Source organism: Erigeron canadensis, chromosome 9 (genome assembly GCF_010389155.1).
Source record: "Erigeron canadensis isolate Cc75 chromosome 9, C_canadensis_v1, whole genome shotgun sequence".
Lineage (NCBI taxonomy): Eukaryota > Viridiplantae > Streptophyta > Magnoliopsida > Asterales > Asteraceae > Erigeron > Erigeron canadensis.
Window position 1 is genome coordinate 12,323,197 of NC_057769.1, and position 24,080 is coordinate 12,347,276.

The following is a 24,080-nucleotide window of genomic DNA, read 5'->3' on the forward strand; positions in this document are numbered from 1 at the left end:
TTGACTTTCGTCGGAAAATTCGCCGGAAAACTTAAAATGCCGATATCTCACTCGTTTCTTCGAATTAGACCACAAAACCACCACCAAACTTCTCAAAATTAATTTCCGCACGAATCCTAACCAAAAGATGAAGATGAAACTTGGCATTTTAAGTTTTCCAGCGAATTTTTCGACGAAAGTCAGCCGGAGAAGATAAAGATGATGACAACAGAAAAATAAATTTCAGTTTTCGTCCCTGAACTTGTCATTTTTTGCACTTTCAGTCCCTCACGTGTTTTGCACGTGTTCGACTTAATGGCTGAAACTTAACGACGTTTGACGAGGGACGATGATTGAAAAAATCTGCCAACTTTAAGGTCAAAGTTGTAATTTTTTCCCTTAAGGGACGAAAAATACAAAACGTGTCAACTTCAGAGACGAAAAGTGTAATTTACTCTTTTCTTTTAATAGTATATTTATAAAAACCAAGCAATACCAATGGAAAATGTAATCATTTATTTGTATAAACCAAGCAACACTGATGGAATAATAATATTCCTTGGTATTTGATTGCATTCTCTTTCTTATTCCTTTCTCATTCCCCTGTTATAATCAGGCATGTCTAAATTTAATAATAAAAGTTTTATTGGCAAAATACAAGAGATGAAAATTTATTAATTAGTTTCTATAATAAATATTGTGAGTTCTTTTAATTAAAAGTTTTATATGAACCAAATAAAATTTTATTAGAAATCCTTCAGGGCTTACTTTGTCGTCTCAAATCTATATTAGAACTTCGACTACTATCTAGTTAGAGTGGGGCACATGATTTCATCCACATGTCAAAATGTTAATGGAACCATTCAAGACATCATCCAACTTGTCACAAACTAAAATGCCCATTGGCCAAAAACATATCCAGATTATCCATAAAAATGCATCTTATCTTAGATAAGGTGTCAAGGCCATCACATATTATTTTCTCCATTTCATTTAAAATAGTCTACTAAAAAGGGCCAAAAACACAACTAAACAAAACAGAACAATGGCTGGACTAAGTGGTTCCTCTCTAGCTGTTTTGGAAGGAAGTCTCCAACTCAACGGCTCGACTCGCTTGACCCCAGTTGGGAATGGCCGTGTTGCTGTGTCCCGGACTGGGCTAGTTGTTAAAGCCCAACAGGGTGAAAGCGAGACTAGCCGTAGAGCCATGCTCGGGCTCATTGCCACCGGTATAGCCTCAGGTTCATTTGTTCAAGCTGTGCTTGCTGACGCTAAACCGATTAAGCTCGGCCCACCTCCCCCACTTTCCGGTGGACTTCGTAAGTGACCAAACAACTGGTTATTACACTTGAGATTTTATATTTTTCTTAGGAAAGTAAAATTTATTTACATTTAGTTTTATAAAGTTATCTAAGAGTCATTTTCGTTCCGAGATAGTTAGGGTGTTTTTGGTTTGTAGATAGAATAATGATTAGTACACCGACCTCTTTTGTTAGTCGTACACCACCAAACACGCTTTAAGTTATTACTCGTATAATGTGAAGCATCTTTGGTTGCATACAACTTAAAAAAGGAATATGGATCACCTAGGATTGCTAATGGATATGAATTTATTACAAAGAGTAGGAAGGATATGATAGATTGAAATAAAAGTATGTTTTTATTTCACAAACCCCACATAAATAGAATAGTTTAAATTTTAGGTCCTATCATGTAAACCTTTTGTTTGGTTATTTTGACAATAAGCTATTTAGTAAAACTTATAGCTGATTAAAGATGCGAAAATATATACTTGCAGCTGGTACTGATAACTCTGACGAGGCAAGAGACCTCGATTTGCCATTGAAGAATAGGTTCTTCCTCCAGCCATTGACACCAACAGAGGCTGCAGCTCGTGCCAAAGAATCTGCAAAAGAAATAGTAAACGTCAAGGAGTTCATCGACAAAAAGGCATGGCCATATGTCCAGAACGATCTTCGCTTGAAGTCTGAGTACCTTCGTTTTGACCTCAACACGATCATTGCCGCCAAGCCAAAAGAGGCAAAGAAGGAACTCAAAGACCTCACTGGAAAGCTATTCCAGAACATGGCTGATGTAAGTTTTGTCTCTCCTTGACCTACTTTTCAAAATTATCAAATTTTTTAAGATGCATTGTACATTTGCTACTTAAGCACTAATCTATTGAAACAGCAAAATAGTGATGTGTTTAACTTTTGTAACTTTGTATTTTAACTGACTTTTTTTTTTCTTTTGATTGGATTAGTTGGATCATGCTGCAAAGATCAAAAGCTCGGCTGACGCAGAGAAGAGTTACGCTGCAGCTGTATCTAGTCTTAACGATGTTCTCTCAAAGCTTGGTTAAAACAAAGTTTGTTTGTTAATGTGATGAAAATATGTTGTTATTTTTTTCAATTGACAAGAAACTTGTTGGAGTTAATATTTTGTGAATCAAATCGTAGTTAATAAATATGATAAGCCATGAAATAAATATCATGACTACTTGGCAGCTTGGCGCCACCATCAACCGCTGCAACATGACGGATTGGGTGGGTAGTGGGTAGTACCTTGCTTTCCTTACAGGCCCGGAGTTCAGATAGAATCTATCCCAACAGTGGCATATATGTCCACTACTTTCATCCGTTATGCACCATTAGTATTTCTAAACTGACACACCTGCCATCAGTGGCTCGTCACTTACTATTCTCATTTTATTCTACACACATACACATATCCAGCAAAGGATTCCACTAGCTCGTCACTTCTTCGTCGCTTAACTGACCAATCCAAATCGATGAGCCAACCATGTAAGGCGTACCAATGGTGTGCCGAAGAGCTTGTTAGCACAGATCTATGGAACCCGATACTCGTATTTATATGGACTTTTCATGGCAGTATTCAGTATTTACTTTTATGCTACGAGTACGTACAATAAATATAATATAGCTTTATCTATGGGAATGAAATCACTACTAAGAAGAACCAATTTCTCTTAGAACGTGTCAATTTAATAATTTAAATTAAGCAGATACATCGAACCAAATTAAGTGCTCTTAAGCAAACCACTTACACTCATGAAAAAAAAACAAGGGAAAGAAGCATGGCTAGCTAGGCTACTTGTTGCATAGTGACAAAAATAAACCTTAAAAGTAGTAAATTAAGCAGGGATCTGCGGTGCAGACTGGTGCACCAGTCCAGGTGGGTTCAACTTCTTTTCTTCTCTATTGACTGCGGTGGCAGAGACGTAATAGCACACTGCAAACATGGAATGGATGAAACAGGCAACGCCGCCAATAGACAGGTAACGGTGGTGTGAATATCCACATGATTTCCTTGAACTTGAATTCTCCATAACTCCTGCTACCAGCAACGAGAATCCGATAACGAGTGTAATCCTGGGGCATGTTAATATATTAGTAACAGATACTTAATTTATGCAGGCCTAATAAGGGGAAGACAGGGGAAATGGATACCATGAAAGAACGAGAGAGGAGAAAGCCAGCCGTTTGTTATAAGTCACTGTTTCAAGCTCTAATTTGGACCTTACGATATGGCAGCCGCCAAATAAGTTTGCAATGGCATGAGCAAATGCCAAGAGAAATGCGGCTGCAGAGCCCAACTTAAATGCTTTGTAACTTGGATCTCTACATTCAACAACCCACAATGTTAAACTTTGCACCTGCAATATACAACAATGAGCATATATCAGGAAAATATATCAGAGCCGTAAGAGGAGTCAAAATGGGCATAATTGACGTTTCGTAAAAGGCCAAAATGGGTTGGGTTGACCTATCATTGGCACAGTCCTGGTATTCAATAATGTTCATAAAGTCTTGGTTATACTCATAAAATGATAATATAACAATCTAGTAGGAACAACATAACGAATTTTCGAAGCATTTCAATATAATTTGAGTGGCTTTGTACCTAGTTAAGAATTTGACATGTTTTCATTTTTGTAGATTGATTTCTATATTCACATATTGTTTGGTCAAAAATGTTGCTTCTAAAGTTTTTTATTTAAGGACAAACTTCTTACAACGCCTACATTAATCTTAAATGCTACACAAGTCTATGCCAGGGATTGATTACTGGACTTACACCCCAATAGGCAAGAGCCTCTACCAAATGGGCTAACCCCAAATTGGTTGTTACTTCTAAGTGTTGTAGAAAAAGGTTATTACCTTATTTTGAGCCACCTCGGCCTCAATGCCAAGAATTCCAGCTATCAGATCCATAAGAAAGATCGAGAAACAAACTAGTGGGAGTGTGTATTGACCCCTGTCTTGACCTTTCATCTCCTTTTTTACCCTGTTGCCTAAAAAGAGAAAACGTCAAATATGCAAGAAGATATTTGATTTGAGACCAACAAGCATGGCGGGTTTTTATAGGGATCCCGGTCATGAGCAGTAAGTGATTATGAACGTAATGGTGGTGGGCAGAACGTGAAAAAATGATAGAATCTGAATAAAGTGGATTAAGGTAGAGTGACTGAGGTTTAACTGCATATAATGGCCGGGTATGTGAAAGACTAGCTGTACATTCTCATTGAGTTAAAAAAAGTCTTCTTTTGTCTTCAAAGTTTTTCTTTATATACTGTCTTTGTTTGTAAAGGTACCTTTGGTTTATTACTCTACTTTATTAGGCATATATTCCTGCCATGGTGAGTGAATAAGCAAACATCTGATCCATGTAGCCAACCAGTGGGAAAAATACAGAAATTTATATTCATCACCTTTTTTTCCTTCTAAAACACCTCCAGAATGCCCCCTTCTTATAACCCCATATTCTTCCCCTCACAAACACTTCAGACGTGTCTAAAGTTAGAAGAAACCCCTAGACGCCACCGAAAATGCACCCCGTGCTACTAGCGTCTTCGGCCATGTTGACGTCAGACGTGCATCGGACGGAGGCTAGAAGCCTAGAAGCCTTATAAGGAAGGGCCTTATTTGTAATGACGCCAGTCAATCATTATAAATCATTTTTGTCTACTAAATAAACATTGTATTATTTATGTTGAAACGAAATATGTTATTGGTATTCCTTTTATTCAGGAACGAGGAAAAGTACCTGCGTATTGCGGCGGTGAGATGGTAAGGGTGATAGGTCATAGAGTGTGATAGCCAAATTTCTTAGCCGTACGGGCTCCACTGTCGGATTTAAAAATTCGTCGAAAGTATATCGAATGATATCTAAAATGAAAGAACATGAAATATTAAGAACACTCATATAGTTTTTTGAGATAAAAGATTTTGAATGAATTAGAAAATTAAAATAATTTATGGAAGAGAGAAAAATGAGTGGTTGAGATTTGAGGAGCGGGAGAAAAATGAATAGTTAAGAGATTTTTCTAATGGTATTAGAAATAAGTGGGTATGTTAAAGTGGGAAAACATAAAATATATTGCTACTATATAGAGTTTATTTTTACACTTAGCATCACGTACCTCACACTTTTAAAACTCTTTTGCCCCTCATCTCTCTCCTATCTTCTTTTTTAATCTCTTTTTTTATTTTCTATTTTTCCTTTAGTTTTTTCTTAATAAATATTATTAATAACAAATTAGCTGGAAAAAAAAAATCTATACCAAATTTTGACGAATAATTATGTTCTCTATCATTTAATTCTGTTCTTCTTTTATCCGTAAAAGCATTATGAATATTATTTTTGAAAAAAACTTTATTAAACACATATTTTAAAGTATCTGTTCATCGTATAGGGCTAAAAACTAGTACAGTATATGTCCATCTAGTCCTGGCTAGGGATGAAAGAATCTTTAGAAAAATTGAAACCGTATAGGTAACAAATTGTTACCGTCACCAAAATATCATCCCAAAGAATTTTGCCTTCGGTTTAGAGTTTGGTATCAATTGTTTTAGTATTGTAAAAACGGATCGAATTTTGTGCATCATATGGAAGGTTTTTCTCCCTGTTTGGACAAGCTGTCATAAACATATAAACTTACATACATAACATTAATATCCATTTACATAATAACATCAATACATACGTACAAACATTTATATTATACGACAATTATGAATGGCTATTAAGGAGTTCTTTTCTCCCTTGTACACAAAAACCGGTGTCAAATCCATACTGAACGAGTACCACAATCATAATTGCAGTTCGGTATTCAATTTTAAATAAATTCGGTTTCAATACCGGTTAGTTCCATTTCACTAATGAATACCATAGTTGATAGTCCTGACGTCTTTAAAGTATAAAATGAAAAATTAGCATGTTACTTTTAATATAAACATTTATTTTAATTATGACAATAAAATTATACTCGTAGAATGTTTTATAAATGAATGAATGAAGTATTTCCTATTGGGCTAATACCTTATGGAGTACTTTGGGCTTTATAATAAAACTGGGCTCAATCAAGTAGGCTATGTCCATCAGGTTTTAGGGTCACTTGATCGACCCAGTTAAGATTAACTACATATGGCATAAGTACTTGACTAAAGTTTGACGATTAATTGTAATTGATTTTTTGAGTTATATTTTCCAATTATAATTAAAGTTAATTTATACAACTAATTGTCTATTCACCGATTTTTTTACTTGATTTTCATTTTCTCTTTCAGCTATATATAAGTTACTGTATATGTATATTTTTTTAGAGACTTAAAATCTAGAAGATTTTCAAATCTAGATAGTTGAGGTAACCAAATGTAAAGTTAATTATTTAAATCCAAAGAAATATGGCAGTGTTTCTTGTCCATATTAGGAAGAGAAAAATCTACATAATTGGTGGCTAAAAGGTGTTATAATTGGAGGCCAAAAGGTGTTTTAGAGAAATACACTGTTGTCAATAAAGAAGTTGGGTGCCTTTCGTAGTGGACTTTGAAACTGAAATAAAGAAAAATATATTGTTGATTGTTATATTGGTTGGTATGTTTGAATATTGATTGGTCCTGTCATGCTATTTAAAATGTTACTATTTTAAAAAATAAACATTTAGAAATAAGTAAAATAGAAATAAAAATGTTTTATCAACTGAAACATTATTTATTTTTCTTCTTCAGTTTTATAAGCTAGTTACTTGTTAATTTTATTATTGTTATGAATTATTATTATTTTTTTTTCTATTTATTTTCTAAGTTAACTTTAATTTAAAACCCAACCCCACAAACCGAGGGGCACCAACAAAAACAACAAATAGCTATACCCACTTGAATTTACGCCATGTTTCCCAAAAGACCATTCTTTATCATTTGACCTTTCATTTTTTCATGGAAGGGTAGACGAATGGTTAATAACCCAGTTTCGGTGTGTACATATCGGGTTCGAACTTTGGCGACGTCTTAAAAGGTTTACTCTTTCATGTATAGATGGATATAACGTTGCTAAAACTCATTCACCACATTTATATTTACATGAGTCAGAATTTTTGACATCCTAGAAAGAAACTATAAAGTGAAATACTACTTAACCACTGGACTATTAGTCTATCACCTAATGGCTCAACCTTTCTATACCATAAATGATCGAGAGACTTGATGTTTCAAAATAAATTTAACAAATTTTCACTCGGATATTAATTATTTTTTTTTTTTTTCGTTTGTGAATTTCCAAAGACACCAACATGCCATTGTAATAATACTTTGGAAAACATAATTTAGTTTTTCTCCCCAATTCGATAATTTCATGTGATAACCATAACTTATCCAAGATTACGTGTTGTAGTGTACACCCAGTCATTTTAAAATGGTGACATTGTATTCGATACAAAGTCTTTTATAAATGACATTATGTCCTTTGTAAACAGATCAATGGAAATGTGGGATCTTAATAAATACTTTAGAGGTCGAATGGAGTTGCAAACAAAAAAATTTGAATAAATTGAAATTTCCTCTATGATGGCGAAAGTTATAAAGCTTCTCCTATCATTGGGTTTAAGTTACTTCCCAAATAATTAGTATACACTTCAGTTTCTACAATTTTTATATATATATATATATATATATATATTTTTTGAACGATTACTGATAATTACCAGAGTATCATTTTGTCACCAGTGGAAATATCCGATCATATTCTAATGGGAAAAGTATCTGTATGTATGTAACTTCTGACCAATTACTATTGTATGAAAGAAACTTTAATCGGGTTCATTGTATGTAAGTAATCTGTTTAAACTGAATGAATCGTGTAAACAAGCTGAGGTGGAGGTCTCTCATTAGGCCATGTATCAATGCTTGGTGGTGCCACGTTGATTTCTTACACGATTCGTTCGATTTTAGCAGATTACTTACGTACAATGAACCCGACTAAAGTTTCTTTCGTACAATAATAGTTGGTCACAAGTTACATACACACAGATACTTTTCCCTATTCTAATACTAAGTCTTCAAGGAAATCTAATAATTTTGGGAAAATCTAATACAACTCACATGAGGCCATGACACTTAATTACAATTCGACACAAACTAAATAATTACTAATTAAGTTTACTCTATGTGTCCTTTTAGGAAGCTTGATATCTAGAAGAATATTAAATCTAGATGTTCGAGTAACCACATGTAAATAATCTAAATCCGAAAAAGTATGGTAATGTTTCTTATAATTTGTCTACATTTGGAAGAAGAAAATCCACATAATTGGGGTCAAAAGGTGTTTTGGATAAGCCTAATAAATGAAACTGGATTCTTCTCATTGTATGCAAGTGTCCATATATACTTTGACATTCCTTCCATATGCTCTCATTTACTCCTATTATATATACAAACACTCAAATTCCCATTTATTTACTCTCTTTAAAGTTCTGATAAATTGAATTTTAGTTTTTGAATATCCCACCAAACTTCAAACTTCCAAATTCTTATTCTTAAAATATGTGTAATAGTATTCAAGTAGAGATCAATGGTGAACACATTTTCTTTCTTGACAAGGTACATATTTTCTCTCTACTTGTGTTATTTTATATGAATGCTCTATATATGGTTTTATATATTTATCTGACATTAATCTTTTGATTTTAATTTAAAATGAAACACTTTTTCTTGTGTGTGTATGTGCATAACTCATCTGCTTTACATTTGACATTTTTTTTTCTAATTTCTGAAAAGGATATATATACACTTTCATTTCTCAAGTGACAATTGAATCTTCATTTGGCTGTGTGCGTGTGTTTGTTTTTTGTTGCAATGAAAAAGTCAAATGTGCTCTAAATTTGATGCTTTGTTTTGTCACATTTCCAAAATGAATTCTTGCTACTTATTCAAGTTCAAATTACTACATCTCAAATCTAATGCAATCCATCATAACAACAACCTGACTTGATATATAACCATGAATAACTTTGTGCAGAGGATTCTTGCTACTCATTCGAATCGAGTAAGAAATTCAATCATTAAACACGACGGAAAATTGGTATTCAATGATTTCCCGGGTGGCGAAGAGAGTTTCAAGCTCATTACAAGCTTTTGCTACAACAATGGCACCATTGACATAACACCTTCAAACATATTCTTGCTCCATACTAGTAGTACTTTCATGGAAATCACTACCTTGATCATTCAAACCGAGTTGTACCTCGAAAGCATCCATTGTATTACATGGACCGAATTCGTAAATGGTTTAAGACAATGCCAAATGTTATTCCCTTTCATCAAAAATTCTCCTAAGTTCAAATATTTCTTGAACACCCTTTTAAGAAACTTGGCTCTTCCTAACCATTTGTCTAGTTCTAGTTCATGTCCTTCATCCTCAAATAGTTCTACTTTTCGGGTTTCTTCTAATAGTAGTCCCGAAAGTTTAAGATCAAATAACCAATTAGATTATTGGAAGTTAGAAGATCTTTCTTTCTTAAACATTGATATATTTGAAGAACTAATGAAGTCAATGATTTTTCTACATTTTAACCACCCTAGAATTTGTTCATTCATTTTCCATTACCAAAAGCTAAAGTTTTCCTTATGTTGTTCACAAGACCAAAAGTGCAAAATTTCGGAAACTAACATCAATCTCTTGAGCTTGCTCAATGGTAGCTCGTTTTCGTGTAGACCATTACTAGATGCCTTTGGAATGTGCTTGTGTTTGAATATGAAAACACTTGAAAAGTCCAAGTTAGAGAAATTGCTTGGATCAAGATTGGATGAGTTTAAAATCAATGATTTGATCGTTCGTGGGAAGAAAAAGGTTGCATTGGATGTCGATTTGATTCTTCGATTAGTTAAAATCTTTCTATTAGAAAGACGGATCAACGGTTTCTTCATGCATCGAGTGAAGAAAGTAGGGCTCTTGATAGACTTGTTCATGTTAGAGGTGGCTCCTGATCCGTTCTTGAAACATTCTAAGTTTCTTGCATTAGCCATGGCCTTGCCGGATTATGCAAGAGATTCACATGATAGAATGTACCATGCAATCGATTTATACGTTAAGGTATGAGAATTTCATGCTATATACTAGTATTCTCTTGCAATTTTATGGAGCGATCAATCACGGCTTTTAATTTCTTTAAATTGACTTTTGCTGTTAATTATGACTTTAATTAACCCTTTTTTATTTTTCACCATCAATATATTTCTTTTAACCATATATTTCAATAATAAATCAAAAATAATAACTATAATATATCCGTATAAAGTTAAACTTTTGTCATGAAGCTATTTAAATTTTGTTTATAAAATGTGAGCATTTTTACTTATAATTTATACGATATGTAAATTTCCCTTATGTATTATCGTTTACTTCATTTCTCTATTGGATACTAAACTCTCAAAAATAAAAGTCTATATAACCCAATATATTTTCTTAATTTACTAAGTTTCCATTTCGAAATAGGCTTTTACAATTTTTTGATAACTTGACTTTATGACATGACTTTTAAAAACGTTAATGTTCTTAAAAAGAGTTGCATTAATATAGAGTTTTAATGTTATACTAATATTTTATAAACATGTGTGTTCTTATGTTACACAAAGTATAGATCGAGTGCACTTCTGTCGAAAGTCATTAAAGAAGTAAACATCTGAAATCCATGATTAATTTTTTTAAACGGATATTATTTCATTTTTATTATTACTTACACGAATGCCTTATATAGCACAGGACTCTCAAAAAGTCAAAATCCATGATTGATCTTTTTTCTTCTTATAATATTTGTATATTTTGTTTTCAATATATAGGTTCATCGGGGCCTAAGTGAAGAACAAAATAAGAAAATGTGGAGTGTTCTTGATATCAACAAGCTACATACGGCAACAACAGGAAGAAATGTTGCTAAAAACACGAAACTTCTACCTTTTGTTAGGCAAAATCAATTTAAGATATTCATCAATTATGACTATGGTGCTGAGAGATTTTCTCATCGCAAAGAAAAGACATTAGAAGATGAAAAACGAGACGCTAATATCGCAAAAAAGACGCAAAAACATATGTCAAAGAAATTAAGATCATTGGATGAATGTAGCGTTAGATCCTTGCCTCGACTATGTCATTAGAAGATGTTGAGTTCATGTCCTACAACAAATTAGTTATTTTTATACGCTTTATTTTATGCAATTTTAAAAACCGGATAAATCGTTCATGAAGAAATGATTTTTACATTTAAAAGCGTGTACAAATATAATATTATACATACTTAATAGTGAATATATTAAATTAAATTAATAAGTAAAAGAGATGGGTAGTTTGAATAAATTATTTTATTTTTTTTATGAAAATAAAAAGGGCTTTATTAGATAGTTAAGGTTATAATTATTATACAATAACTAGGTGATACCCGTGCGTTGCACCGGGCTATCTTATATCAAAGTATCAAATCTTATTTCAAAGGAAAACTTGCAAACATATTTAAACCTTATAACATAAACGGAAGGTTTTGAGTATATACACATTGTCATCACCGGATCATATATCAACAAAGCTTGGGTAATTTATTTTTAAGATAGCAGTATATTTCTTGCTCTATATTAAGATTTATAAATATATAAATCAAAATCTATAGCTAACACCAATCTTCACACTTTTGACCACCTATTACCAACCTAAATTCTTGAAAGGTCTTGTATAACATTTAAATTCCTTGAAGAACCATCGGCTGATAATTATTCTCTTCGTACCACGACTACATGATCAAATATGTATGTTAATAACTTCTTTTTTGTTTATATAAAAAAATTTATGTTAATATGGTTGTATGTAATAAAGATAGATTATCGTGACTTTTGCCTAATAGAATCCATTTGCCATCCTTTGGAAAACTATTTTCTTATATGACCCATTTATAATAGAAAACAGTCTACTTCGACCCATAAACGAACATGCAACCCCTAAAAGATACGATTTTACTGCTAAAGATAGGATTCCGAATATGAAATCTGGTCATGAAGACGACATGCTTGAATCCTGTTAAAAGAAAGAGGAAAGTAGATGCTCATGCACGGCAAATATAACTACCCAATAGCCTACAAATTACAAACTATGTAAACTAATCTAACTTATAAAAGAAACACTAAAATATAACCAAGCATCAATAGTACCTTTTAAGCGTCATATGGAATAGATAGAAAGTCAATAAGTTTATGCATTTACAAAACATCATTACACCATAAGACCAGTCTAGTTAAATAGTCGATCATATAATTCACTAAAAAGCTTACTTGCAAAGGATATCTCATTGTGACATGACAACGAAGATGGGAATACATTGTGAAAAATAAGGATATCACTATGGAAAAATACTACTTAATATGTAAGGAAGATTTGATTGGGATAAAGTCATAAAACTTACCTTAATTTAACAAAATCTTAGGACACTGCACACACGCTACACCCTAGAGAATTGAAAAGGCAAGGCATTAGAAAAACGGTAAATACAAAGTAAGGTGTAATTTCAAACTTACTTCTTTGAAATAAATATGAAAAATAATAACATGTCATAAAATATGTATTGCTAAACCTAAAGAAACCATGACCAATCATCGTTGCACCCATGGTCATCACATTTTTCCACTCCAGTTATCATTTCTTTCTTCTTATGGAAGCCGTTATTTGACCCTCCTAATATAGTAAATTTGACATAATAAAAGACCAAGCTTTGATGGTAACATACATAAAAAGCAACAATTCCCTCAAATACAAATTCAAGTCCAATTCATTAAAATGTGTCTCATCTATTTATTCATAAAAGTTAAATGTAGTTTAAAAATGACATATTGGGTTTAATTTTCAAATCGAACAAATTAAATGATCAATATTAACGACAATAATTAATGACAATAGCATAAGAAAAATAATCACTTCAATAGATTTATTATTTTACATTCAAAACGTATAGTTTTTCAAAAAGTTAACAAAATTTACGCAGACATAAACACAAGCACTTGAAAGCAAAACAAACCTAAAACACATTTGATCAATTTTTATTTTGAATATCATATTATTAAAAAACGTAAGAAAATAGTGATTAATTTTAATTAATTAATATACAATAAAATAAAAACAGTTAAAATGAAACCTAATTCCAAACATGAAAATAAGCATTATAAAATAAGAAACTAAATATAAGTATTATAATTTATTTTATTAATCGGTCAATAATAAAAAAAAGTTAAAATCTAATGTTATTTTTCTTATGAAAGGTAAAAAAATTAATATTACTTCAATACAATCTATTTTATATTTTGAAAATAAACTAATAAAATCGTATATAAACTTTTAAATTTGTAATCGGATGTGTTAAAGCTACTATAATTGTATGAGTCATATAATAATTAAAATATATATATTTTTTTTAATATGAAAGTGCTATTAATAAATGGATGTGGAGTTCAAATAGGCTGAAATAATAGTTATAATTAAAATAAAATTTATTTCAATACAATCTATTTTATATTTTGAAAATAATCTAATAAAATCGTATATAAATTTTTAAATTTGCAATCAGATGTGTTAAAGCTACTATAATTGTATGAGTCATATAATAATTAAAAAATATATTTTTTTTTTAATATGAAAGTGCTATTAATAAATGGATGTGGAGTTCAAATAGGCTGAAATAATAGTTATAATTAAAATAAAATTTATTGGAGATTGATAAACTTTAATGGTATTAGTGTATAGGTGGGAATAAACAAAAGATATGTTTAACTAATATTGGATATCCAAAGCATAAACAAAAGGCATATTGGTTCAAGTAGTTAAGGGAGTTGCATGCTATGTTGGAGGTCATGGGTTTAATCCTTGCTTCTAACATTTTTATAACTATTTCAATATAAATGCAACTTACATTTAGATGCTTACATGGAAGTTGATGTATGCAGATTAGGTGCTCACGTGGTGCTAACGTGTCACGCCATGTAGGAAAATGCTGATGTGGCGAGCTGAGAGAGCGTCACACAAGCGCTTTCTGATAGCTTTTATATATATATATATAGAGAGAGAGAGAGAGAGAGAAAGATATATTTCAAAGATCACATTTAACCTAGGTAAGACTTTTACATGTTACATACGGTCAAATGACAAATCCGAAGCCACATACACTAGTAATTTAATTATGTATTTATTTGTTATTTTGTTTATATATTGCTAGATAGATGTTTGTACGAATTTAAACATTGATAATATAATGGCAGCGGCGATGGTGGGGTGGCGGCAATGACGGGTGGTGATAATGGTGATGATTGGTGGTGGCAACGACAGGTATTGTAAATTATACAATCAATGCGACTAACAACTACTCTTAATAAATATGGTCTACAATATATATGCTTAATGAATTAAATTACAACATTTATCCTTAACTCCTAAAATAACTATATTCCATTTATACATCAATAAGCTACATTACTCGTTGTCGCAGCCATTACTACTAGAGTACCAGTCGCCGTCGCTACCACCGCATCGTCGCCGTTACCACCATCGCCACATCATCATGAAGCAAACTTACATCTAGTTATATCTATATAATACCTTATAAAAGGTGTAATGATCCGTACACCACCTAATTAAGTGGAACCCCTCCCCTAAAATCTCAAAGATGAATTGAAATACATAAAATACCCCTATCTTTTATTCATTAAATTTATACATCTCCACTTAATATATCTATAATACCATTAATTAAATAATTTACAAAATAAATCTCTCAATTCTTAAAATAACTACATTACCTCCCTTAACGTCAATTACTTTTACATTCACTACCATTACGGCCCTCACCACCACTCACCGTCACCATTGCCACCACCGCCACCATCACCGTCGCTGCTGCATTGTGCGGACATATGACTCGTAAAAAAAGAAGCATGTGTGTGTTATTTTCCCTGTCAAATCTCCTTTTCGCTATAAAAACATTTTATGACTTCCTTATTGGATTCAAGTTAATCAATAACAGAATGTTTAAGTAATAGAACGAAACTTAATTGACTATCATTCTAGCAATTTACTACGATTGATCAGTATATTGTCTTCACAAGAACGATACAAGAAATAAATACATATACTTACAATTTACTTTACGATCAGTATTTTGTCTTACGTATACATCCAAATCAAAAGAAATAGTAATGAAAAAAGTCAAAAATTTTAGGAATAAGTATGCGTGAATGTAACTAAATATGAATAAATGTATATAATGAGAAAAAAAACAAAGGCTGTGTTTATTGTAGTAATTAATTTTTAAATCATATGCATTGTATGTATTCGAATATATATGATAACTATATAAGTTCTGAAACATAAATTTTTGATTGGTCGGATACATATAATACATATAATTTAAAGGTTTATTATTACAATAAACACAATTTTAATTTTGTCACATAATATTCATCTATAGTTAAAGTTAATTACACTCATAGAGTCATAGATATTTATCCCAAAACTTTAAGATCAAAGATTTAAATTTGAATTCATAAACCCAAACCAAGAGTAGAAAAAAACTCGGAAGTCCAAGATTTGGAGTTTCAAACATCTATAAAAGAAGCTGTGAAGTCCGAGGTTTCTTGTAACATTTAATTGTGGTGACAAACAAGAGAAGACAAAAGCCCAAAACCAAATAAAACGAAGCTGTGGACTCCAAGATTTAGAGTCTCAAACATCTATAAAAGAAGCTGTGAACTCCAAGATTTCTTGTAACAGTTATTTAACATGACAAACAAAAAAAGACAAATCATGATGGTCGTGATCTATGTTTCTTGTTCTAAAATATACAAACGAGAAAAGAAGCTCGATCTTGGTCATGCTTTTCGCTAATTGGTGATTGATACATACAAATACAAATAGAAACTTAAGATTAACGTTTGAACTATACAAGAAAATATAAAGCTAATAATTTTATTCAAAAACATAACTGAAAAAAAAAAGGGGGAATAATGATACCAAAGTGTAACCAACTATGACTCAATGGTTATGTAATGTAGTGACCTTTCAAAATGGCTATCTCATGTAGTACCTTTTATTTTTGTTCTTTTAATGGATCGGGTGACCAATTGTACCATTAGCCGGTAATAAAATTAAGTGATTAAGGCACTGAAATGTAACCAAGTATGATTGAATGGTTATATAATGTAGTGACCTACGGAAATGTTAAATCAATGTAAGAACCTCTCTGTTTTGTTCAGTCGATGTAATGGTTGACCAATTCTAACAAATAAATAAGTTCTACAGTATTATCTATATTTTCTTCATATATTTTACTTATATCTATCAATGTGGAGGAGTCGTTCAAAAAACCTGGCTGCCACCGGAAACGGCCACTCTCTGGTCGCCGCCACCATTCAACAAATCCATACACACAGCATCATATCATCCCCCACCACCATATTAATTGATCTAAATATGTACCAGTATGGATCTACTTTCATCTCTACATGCGCCTTCACATTCTTATTCTAACACCAAGATCTTTTTACAAATATAGAGCCATACATACATCTAGATCTAAGAAGATAAATCCCTAGATCTAACAAGAAAAAGATAAAGATAAAGAAGAAATAAAAAAAAGGAAAAAAAAAGTGATACGGTGGTTTTTAAAGCAATGGTTTGAAATGGTTTCTGAAAGTGACTAGATCCGGCCATTAAAAAATAAGACATCAAAAGGAAAAAGGATCTGTACAAGATGATGCTTTATGTTCCATGACCGGTGCCATTCTATCTTCGTGGCTGACGACCATAGCTACGTACAATGCATTTATAATTGATACAAATATTATACTCCCTCCGTCCCATCAAAAGTGTCTACTTTTGAATTTTCAAAGTCTTTGTCTCGCAACTTTGACCTTAAATATTTTTTATTTATTATGTATAATATTTGATAAAAGTTATATGAGTTGATAGAGCTTTCGATATGTTTTCATTGAGTATAACTTTCATCAAATATTATATAATGCAATAAAAGATATTTATGGTCAAAGATACAAAGGAAAGACTTTGACAAAACAAAAATGGACACTTTTAGTGGGACGGAGGTAGTATAATTTATTGATACAAATTTTATATGATTTTTACGGCCATGATTTGAGAGGTTCTTACATCAATTTAACATTTTCACAAGATCACTACATTATATAACCATTCGCTCATAGTTGGTTACACTCCTATGCCTTGATATCTATTTTTTACATCCAACGTGACATTACCGGTTACAGATAGGATGTTACCCAGTAGGATACATTAAAAGAACAAAAAATGAAAGGTACTAACCATTTTGAAAAATCATTACATTACATAACCATTGAGTCATAGTTGGTTACACTGCAGTGTCATAATCAAAAAAAAAAAAAAAAAGAAAGAAAAACTTTAAAAAAAAACGGAACAAAATATTAAGATTGAAGTTAGGAACAACCAAAAATCATATACAGATACAATCCTCCATTTGTTTATCCGCTTTTTAATTTTCAAAGTCTTTATTTATAAAATTTGACCTTAAATATATATTTCTTGTGCTACATAAAACTTGATTAAAGGTATACTAATGAAAACACTTTTAAAACACAATAAATTCATTTAATTTTTATCAAGTATTATCAAACACAAACAAACTTATTGAAGGTTAAAGTTAGAAAAAATTTAACGTTAAAAATACAAAACATGACACTTTTAACAGAACGAAGTATTATTTTAGTAACTTTCCTAACCTTTGTTATAACTTTCATATATAAATTTATAAAATTGCATCATCACGCTCTTTTTCTGGCCATTCAATTATTTATCATCATGCTCTCTTCCTCACCCAGTTTTTAGTCCTCCTTCAAGCCTCCTAAGCGGCAACCGTGTTTGTGGGCGGAGTGGCCCAAACTGCTAGTATGTATTGCCAGTTGTCACTCCTCACTGTACATCAACATGAAAGCTTTTCATCACAATAAAAGCGCTCAAAAATTTTCATACAGAATTACAAGTTTTTTACATCGTTATTTTTATTATTTTTTAGAATAATATATTGTTTATGTTATTACTTTTAAGTTAGTTTTTAGATAAATAATCGTTTTACTACTATATTTAAGTTAAATTACATGAATGGCTAACATAGAATAATAGGAAAGTAATAATAGTAATTGATAAACGAGACTCCTATAACAAACAAGAGGGGATTTTCTCAAAGTGTTTTTAATTTGAGGAGTTAAGTTGAAAACATTTTGACTTTTTATTAAAATTAAGAGACAAAATTTACAAATAATCTTTAAATATTAATATTTGATTTTAATGTAAAAATTAAGGCTTTTTTAAGATGACTAGTCAACCAGAGAAATCTATTCCCAAAACAAACAATGGATGTTTCTCATGGAATATTTTTGTGAAAGTCGAGCCAACGCCTTTGACTTTAGTTAACAACTTTTTGGTTTTACCTTACAAAAACATAAAAGTAAATAGAGAACATTATGATTGTTCAAAAAATAAAATAAAAAAAAGAGAACATTATATTTTTGGTTACACAATTTTCAGTTATTGTCCTTAGGTGAATTAGTTACAAAAACTCTGAAGTTAGTCAATTTTTTCGCTTTACACTCCAACGTCGTCTAATGGTCCGTTAAATGAGGGGCACATTCATCATTTCATTCCCCTCCTTCTTCCATACTCGAAACCAATAACACATTCATCCTTTCACTAACTAATCATTTTCAATAAAAAAAAAACCTTATAATATATAAACACATCTCTATCCCTAACATATATACTAATATACATATAACTTTATAGGGTATTCATCCACCCTCTCACCACATTTACATGTGACATGATCCCACATGTTAGATGAGTATAATGTTGTTAAAAGTTAAAACCCTCTCACCACATTTACATATGACATGATTCGAACCTAAAAAAAATCATATTATCAAAAACTCCTGACTACTGGGCTATCCAATGACATATATTTTGACCATATTCTGACCATCTAAAATTTCAAATCACGTTTAACACTTCGACAAGTCATTTCCATTTGCCGGTATGACTGGTATTTACATGAAAAGGGTTAAAATTGAAAAGATTAAGAAATACTGGTTTCGTCAAAATAGAACAATTAACCCAAATAAATAATTTAAGGCCCGGTTACTTTTTTAACCATTAAAAACCATTAAAGAATAAAATGTTTGAATAAGCAATAGATGAAAACCAAACAGAATATAAAATGCAAGATTAGCATGTTGACAGCCATATAATATGGATTTAAAATAAAAATCTAGATAGATTCCACAATTAGTGCAACATATCAACGATAAAGACAATAAAGACTCAACATAGACTAAGAACAGAGATGACAATGCTGTAATGGGTTGGCGAACTTTGGTGTTTGTTTCTGTTTTCTTAAAATTTTATGGTATGGCAGTCGCCAAAGATCGTTTTCTGTTTGCAAAATGTGCAAAATTTGGAAACTATACACGAAGCAGTAAATATGTATATAACCTTGATCAAGCGCTTTCCTCCCTAACCCAATCAAATAAGGATATGGGTTCTTTAGATCATCAGTTGGCCTAGATGATGGTACGGATGTGGCTAAGGCTATAGCTCTATGTAAGGGTGACCTTGATCCTTACAATTGTATCCGATGTGTAGGAAATGCAGCAGGCGGACTAAGACAAGCTTGTATCAATCAAAGGGCTGCAACGATCACTTATGACACTTGTCTTGTTAGTTACTAGAATGACACTCTTTTAGAGACCATGAACAACAGATGTGCATACAAACCGGTTAATGTCTCAAACGGGGCCCAGTTCAATCAAACAGCTGTGAATTTGTTTGAAAGGTTACACGGTGAAGCTGATAAGGGTGATGAATATCGCAAATATGCCTCAGGGAATACAACCACTGGATTGAGCTCAGTTGGCGATATATATGGAAGTGTGCAATGCATGCCAAACTGAATGTGATAGTTGCTTAGTAAAAGCTGTTGATAAGCTTGTGATGAAATGTTCTCCAGGCAAAGAAGGGGGAACATTTTACAATAAACGATGTATGGTAAGTTACGACACGTCAGTTTTCTACAACTTGACATCGTATCCACAGCGGATGTTGGCACCATTACCTTCACCATCAGCGAGACCACTTTCAACACCACCGAGTTCAGGTAGGTTATGTTCACTATATATTTCCACCAATGGAAGTTTGTTAGTTTGTGTACAAGTCAACGAGTTTTTTGCAGGTAAAGAGTAAAAAGTCTCCTATGGTGTTTGTTGCCCCAATACTAGCAGCTTCAGGATTAGCTACTTTAGTATTCCTGATTTGGTTAAAGATTAGGCTAACCCGAAAAAGAAAAGGTAATTTCATTCAATAAGGAGACACTAATCGAGTATTATATATATCATCCAATTTGTATATAATTCATCTTATATTCTTGAAATAAACCAGGACACAGAAGATGCGTGTTGCTTTCAGTTAAGTGCAATACAAGATGCTACTGATAATTTCTCAGAATCAAAAAAGCTCGGTGAAAGAGGTTTTGGACCTGTTTACTCTGTAAGCAAAGCTAATATATCTATTTAATTATGGCTGTTCAATCCTGGCATTAAAAAAAATAATTAACTTACAGGGAGAGCTGCTAGACGGAAAAAAGATTGCAGTAAAACGGCTCTCGCTTAATTCTGGCCAAGGTCTTCAAGAATTCAAAACAGAAGTAAAGCTAATAATAAAACTGCAACATAAGAATCTGGTGAAGCTTTTACCAAAAATAGGGGGTGTTTGGTTCATGGAATTCTTTGGAATTCCTAACAATTGGAATCTAAATTCCATTCCTTTCCATTGTTTGGTTGAAGAATGAATGGAATTGGAATTTCAAAAATTCCATCAAATTCCTTAATGCAGGGAATTTACAATTCCTTCACTAAGATGATGGAATGTTAAACATTTCTAAGGAATTCAATTTTCCTTACCAAAATGTCCTCTAACAATTTAACACCAACATAAAAAAGCCTTCCTTTTAAATTCTAATTTGTTGTCCCATCCGATATTAACCAACATCACCATCCACCATCATTACTTTCTATATTGATTATTATTATTATTATTATTATTATACTAATTAGATGTAAAATGGTTACATAAATGAAGATGAAATCATATTAGTATTAACAAAGGTTAACTTTGTCATTTGACAAAGTTTATATATAAATTCATTTAATTGAATTTCATTAAATTCTGTCAACCGAAAACAGAAAACATTTTAAAACTTTCCGATTTCAATTCCTTCAAAAACATTCTGCGAACTGCCCATTATGTTTGTGTATGAGAATGTTTCAGGTAAAAAGTCTACAGACTGTAGATGCATATATGTGGAAGATAAATTTTTTAAGCTGAATATGAAAGTATAGAAGACTTCAGGAGCTAAAGTGAAATAACTTCAAGTATTAATCTGACATATTGTTCAGATTCTGGTATTGTTCTTGTATTCATTCGGGCTTCGGCACAATCTTTTGGCTATAAGTCTATTGTTTAATTTTTTTTTGTTATATTAGAATTTCTTTCTGTGAATCATATATTTGTACACTTACATATATCAAGAAAACATAAATAACATATCAACACATTAAGTTTGCCAGCCATATTTGGAAGGCCCGTATTTGCAATTAGATATAGATATAGATGTTTATACTTGTTATTATGCATATTTTAAAGACATACTAAATAGATTCAAAGAATATTAGATACAGTTTAATTTTAGTTCATATACATTATCATAGAAATTAAGTTTATTAAATGGACATTAATTTTTTGGAAAGACAACTGACGAATAGAACATGTCATTTACCATCCAAAGGTGAAGGCCAACTCAAACCATGGTAGAAACATCTGGTTGTCAAACACATATCAAAGATAGTTTTAACAAGAAAGAGTAACCTATAATTCTTAATATATAGCATAGAAACATCAAAATCATAAGCATTATTTAACATTACCCTATTGATGATAAGATGCGTTCTGCCCTCCAAATATGTAACTTGCACAAACTTCCCATGGATTATAATGTCTTGTTTCGGGACAGGTAGTTCTCGGATTATTACTAATACTCATTTGTTGTTGGTTTCTCATCCTAGCCAAACAAGGCCAACTTCCAAAAAGACTTTCACACAAGTCTACTACTTCTGGATCGTATTCATAGGGGGGGATTTGAACCACTCGTCTCCCGTATCCATAATCATACCCAACTCCAATTCCATTTCCATATTCTGGCCACGGATAATCATATCTGTAGCCAGGATAACCATATTCTTCCTTTTCATTTTCAACATTATCTCTTACCTCTAATGGCTCGGGCAAAGGAACCAATACTTGCTCGGGCTCGGGCTCAGGCTCAGGCTTAGGTTTGGGCTCGGGATCAGGTTGAACCACAGGCATTGGAGTATGAACAGGCTCAGGAATTAGAACCGGAACATGCATAGTCTCAGGTCTAGACTTGGGCTTTTGCTCTTTTTCAGGTTCAAGTTTAGCTTGCTCAACCATAGGGTGAGGATCGGGCCCGGGCTTTGGTTTGGGCCCGTTACCTTGTTCTATGGGTTTTGGTTTAGAACGCGGATAGCAAGTTTTATCAGAGGGTGGGAGGGGCTTTCCATAAACGGATACAATATCATAACCACCATCATAAGGAGTTGGATCATAGTCCTCAAATTCAGGCTCATTAAACCCAGAATCCATTTCCGAATTCGAGATCGAATAATTTGTGTGATACGAAATGTAGCCCATATTACACTCAACGGGTTGGTACATAACTAACTTAGGCTCCATAATCGTATGTGCAAAGTAATCAATCTCAGAATTAGTAGTCAAATACAAATTATGACCATAATCATTGCCGTAATCATAATCATTAGAACCATGATCAAGACCTATATATTTAGGCTCATGAAATTCAGAAACATTGTATGCATTATAATTTTCAAGACCATATGTTTCATAGCCAGAAAAACTTACTGAATCTTGGTAAGCTACAAGATGTTGGTTGTTTTGGTCTTGAGACCATATGTACCCATCATCAAAATAAGCCATTTTTTATCAGTCAAAGAATCATAAAATGATCAATCTATTTGTATGTATCTATATCGATATATAGAGATAGATATATTTAAGGGTTGGTTTTGATTGTGTGATGAAAGAAGGGTGTAGCTAGCTATATCAATGTTGATCATAACAGAAAAATATGCTTTCTTCAAAGCTATAATTAGTTAACGTGGTAGGGACTTCTACTTCCTTGGATGATAGAATTGTGTGATAATGGAAATTACTTTTTTGGTACTGGGAAAGGTTAGAAAAGAGACAAAGATAGTGATCGGTCATGTGATATGGTTTGGATGATAAAGTTGTAATGAGTATGCGGTGAGGAAATGCTTACCGATTACCTTTTTCATTTTTTTTAATTTCTTTTTTAATTTATTTGTTAAGACGAGTTACTAGTTAGTAGTTAACATACGAGACATCACAATGATATTCAATTGGGCAGCATGCGGAGCTCGAACTGTGCATACCTGGGATGAAACCCAAGACTTTCGAGACCCCCCAATAATCCACTCTTACAAAATATAGAAAATGAGATTCGAACTCTAGTGAATTTCCTTAAAGTTAAAGACTTTATCAATTGGCTACTAGACATTTTTTTCATGTACTTCAACATTACCGTCCTAGCATTTATCACTTCCTATTATTTCTTTTTAGATAGCGATATT

At 32.1% G+C, this 24,080-nt stretch overlaps 5 protein-coding genes across 7 annotated transcripts; 3 read left to right on the forward strand and 2 right to left on the reverse strand.

Moving 5' to 3' along the window:
* Positions 1-972: 972 nt before the first annotated feature.
* LOC122580981 (oxygen-evolving enhancer protein 3-2, chloroplastic-like) lies at positions 973-2,446 on the forward strand. The gene is made up of 3 exons (XM_043753128.1): positions 973-1,298; positions 1,778-2,073; positions 2,243-2,446. Exons 1-3 carry the CDS (start codon positions 1,025-1,027, stop codon positions 2,339-2,341), a joined length of 669 nt encoding a protein of 222 aa, XP_043609063.1. The 5' UTR covers positions 973-1,024; the 3' UTR covers positions 2,342-2,446.
* Positions 2,447-2,962: 516 nt separating this feature from the next.
* Positions 2,963-4,334, reverse strand: LOC122580982. Its single transcript, XM_043753129.1, has 3 exons — positions 4,161-4,334; positions 3,450-3,655; positions 2,963-3,371 (listed from the first exon to the last, which is right to left on the reverse strand). Exons 1-3 carry the CDS (start codon positions 4,272-4,274, stop codon positions 3,134-3,136), a joined length of 558 nt encoding a protein of 185 aa, XP_043609064.1. The 5' UTR covers positions 4,275-4,334; the 3' UTR covers positions 2,963-3,133.
* Positions 4,335-8,757: 4,423 nt separating this feature from the next.
* LOC122580979 (BTB/POZ domain-containing protein At3g22104-like) lies at positions 8,758-11,560 on the forward strand. The gene is made up of 3 exons (XM_043753123.1): positions 8,758-8,876; positions 9,295-10,368; positions 11,115-11,560. Exons 1-3 carry the CDS (start codon positions 8,820-8,822, stop codon positions 11,427-11,429), a joined length of 1,446 nt encoding a protein of 481 aa, XP_043609058.1. The 5' UTR covers positions 8,758-8,819; the 3' UTR covers positions 11,430-11,560.
* A 6,355-nt stretch (positions 11,561-17,915) lies between these two features.
* On the reverse strand, positions 17,916-23,659 carry LOC122580980 (protein TsetseEP). Of its 3 annotated transcripts, none has more exons than XM_043753125.1 (2): positions 22,320-23,659; positions 17,916-18,261 (listed from the first exon to the last, which is right to left on the reverse strand). In XM_043753125.1, exon 1 carries the CDS (start codon positions 23,404-23,406, stop codon positions 22,321-22,323), a length of 1,086 nt encoding a protein of 361 aa, XP_043609060.1. In that variant the 5' UTR covers positions 23,407-23,659; the 3' UTR covers positions 17,916-18,261; position 22,320. The 3 variants fall into 3 exon arrangements, with proteins under 3 accessions (XP_043609060.1, XP_043609062.1, XP_043609061.1); XM_043753127.1 differs by lacking the exon at positions 17,916-18,261 and adding an exon at positions 19,575-20,508; XM_043753126.1 differs by lacking the exon at positions 17,916-18,261 and adding an exon at positions 22,112-22,212.
* On the forward strand, positions 20,091-21,184 carry LOC122583230 (G-type lectin S-receptor-like serine/threonine-protein kinase At1g11303). The gene is made up of 5 exons (XM_043755654.1): positions 20,091-20,268; positions 20,348-20,385; positions 20,570-20,638; positions 20,776-20,883; positions 20,957-21,184. The coding sequence occupies exons 1-5, from the start codon at positions 20,091-20,093 to the stop codon at positions 21,182-21,184; spliced, it is 621 nt and encodes a 206-aa protein (XP_043611589.1).
* Positions 23,660-24,080: the final 421 nt, after the last annotated feature.

What these genes read in the sequence shown, in the direction of transcription:
- LOC122580981 (XM_043753128.1), top strand. Translation starts at nt 1,025, where the DNA reads ATGGCTGGACTAAGTGGTTCCTCTCTAGCTGTTTTGGAAGGAAGTCTC. An exon ending in CCCACTTTCCGGTGGACTTC is followed by an intron (nt 1,299 to 1,777) that starts GTAAGTGACCAA and finishes ATATACTTGCAG; the next exon opens with CTGGTACTGATAACTCTGAC. An exon ending in TATTCCAGAACATGGCTGAT is followed by an intron (nt 2,074 to 2,242) that starts GTAAGTTTTGTC and finishes TGATTGGATTAG; the next exon opens with TTGGATCATGCTGCAAAGAT.
- LOC122580982 (XM_043753129.1), bottom strand. Translation starts at nt 4,274, where the DNA reads ATGAAAGGTCAAGACAGGGGTCAATACACACTCCCACTAGTTTGTTTC. An exon ending in CCGAGGTGGCTCAAAATAAG is followed by an intron (nt 3,656 to 4,160) that starts GTAATAACCTTT and finishes TGTATATTGCAG; the next exon opens with GTGCAAAGTTTAACATTGTG. An exon ending in TCCTCTCTCGTTCTTTCATG is followed by an intron (nt 3,372 to 3,449) that starts GTATCCATTTCC and finishes AACATGCCCCAG; the next exon opens with GATTACACTCGTTATCGGAT.
- LOC122580979 (XM_043753123.1), top strand. Translation starts at nt 8,820, where the DNA reads ATGTGTAATAGTATTCAAGTAGAGATCAATGGTGAACACATTTTCTTT. An exon ending in ACATTTTCTTTCTTGACAAG is followed by an intron (nt 8,877 to 9,294) that starts GTACATATTTTC and finishes AACTTTGTGCAG; the next exon opens with AGGATTCTTGCTACTCATTC. An exon ending in CAATCGATTTATACGTTAAG is followed by an intron (nt 10,369 to 11,114) that starts GTATGAGAATTT and finishes TTCAATATATAG; the next exon opens with GTTCATCGGGGCCTAAGTGA.
- LOC122583230 (XM_043755654.1), top strand. Translation starts at nt 20,091, where the DNA reads ATGAACAACAGATGTGCATACAAACCGGTTAATGTCTCAAACGGGGCC. An exon ending in AGTTGGCGATATATATGGAA is followed by an intron (nt 20,269 to 20,347) that starts GTGTGCAATGCA and finishes AATGTTCTCCAG; the next exon opens with GCAAAGAAGGGGGAACATTT. An exon ending in TTTACAATAAACGATGTATG is followed by an intron (nt 20,386 to 20,569) that starts GTAAGTTACGAC and finishes AGTTTTTTGCAG; the next exon opens with GTAAAGAGTAAAAAGTCTCC.
- LOC122580980 (XM_043753125.1), bottom strand. Translation starts at nt 23,406, where the DNA reads ATGGCTTATTTTGATGATGGGTACATATGGTCTCAAGACCAAAACAAC.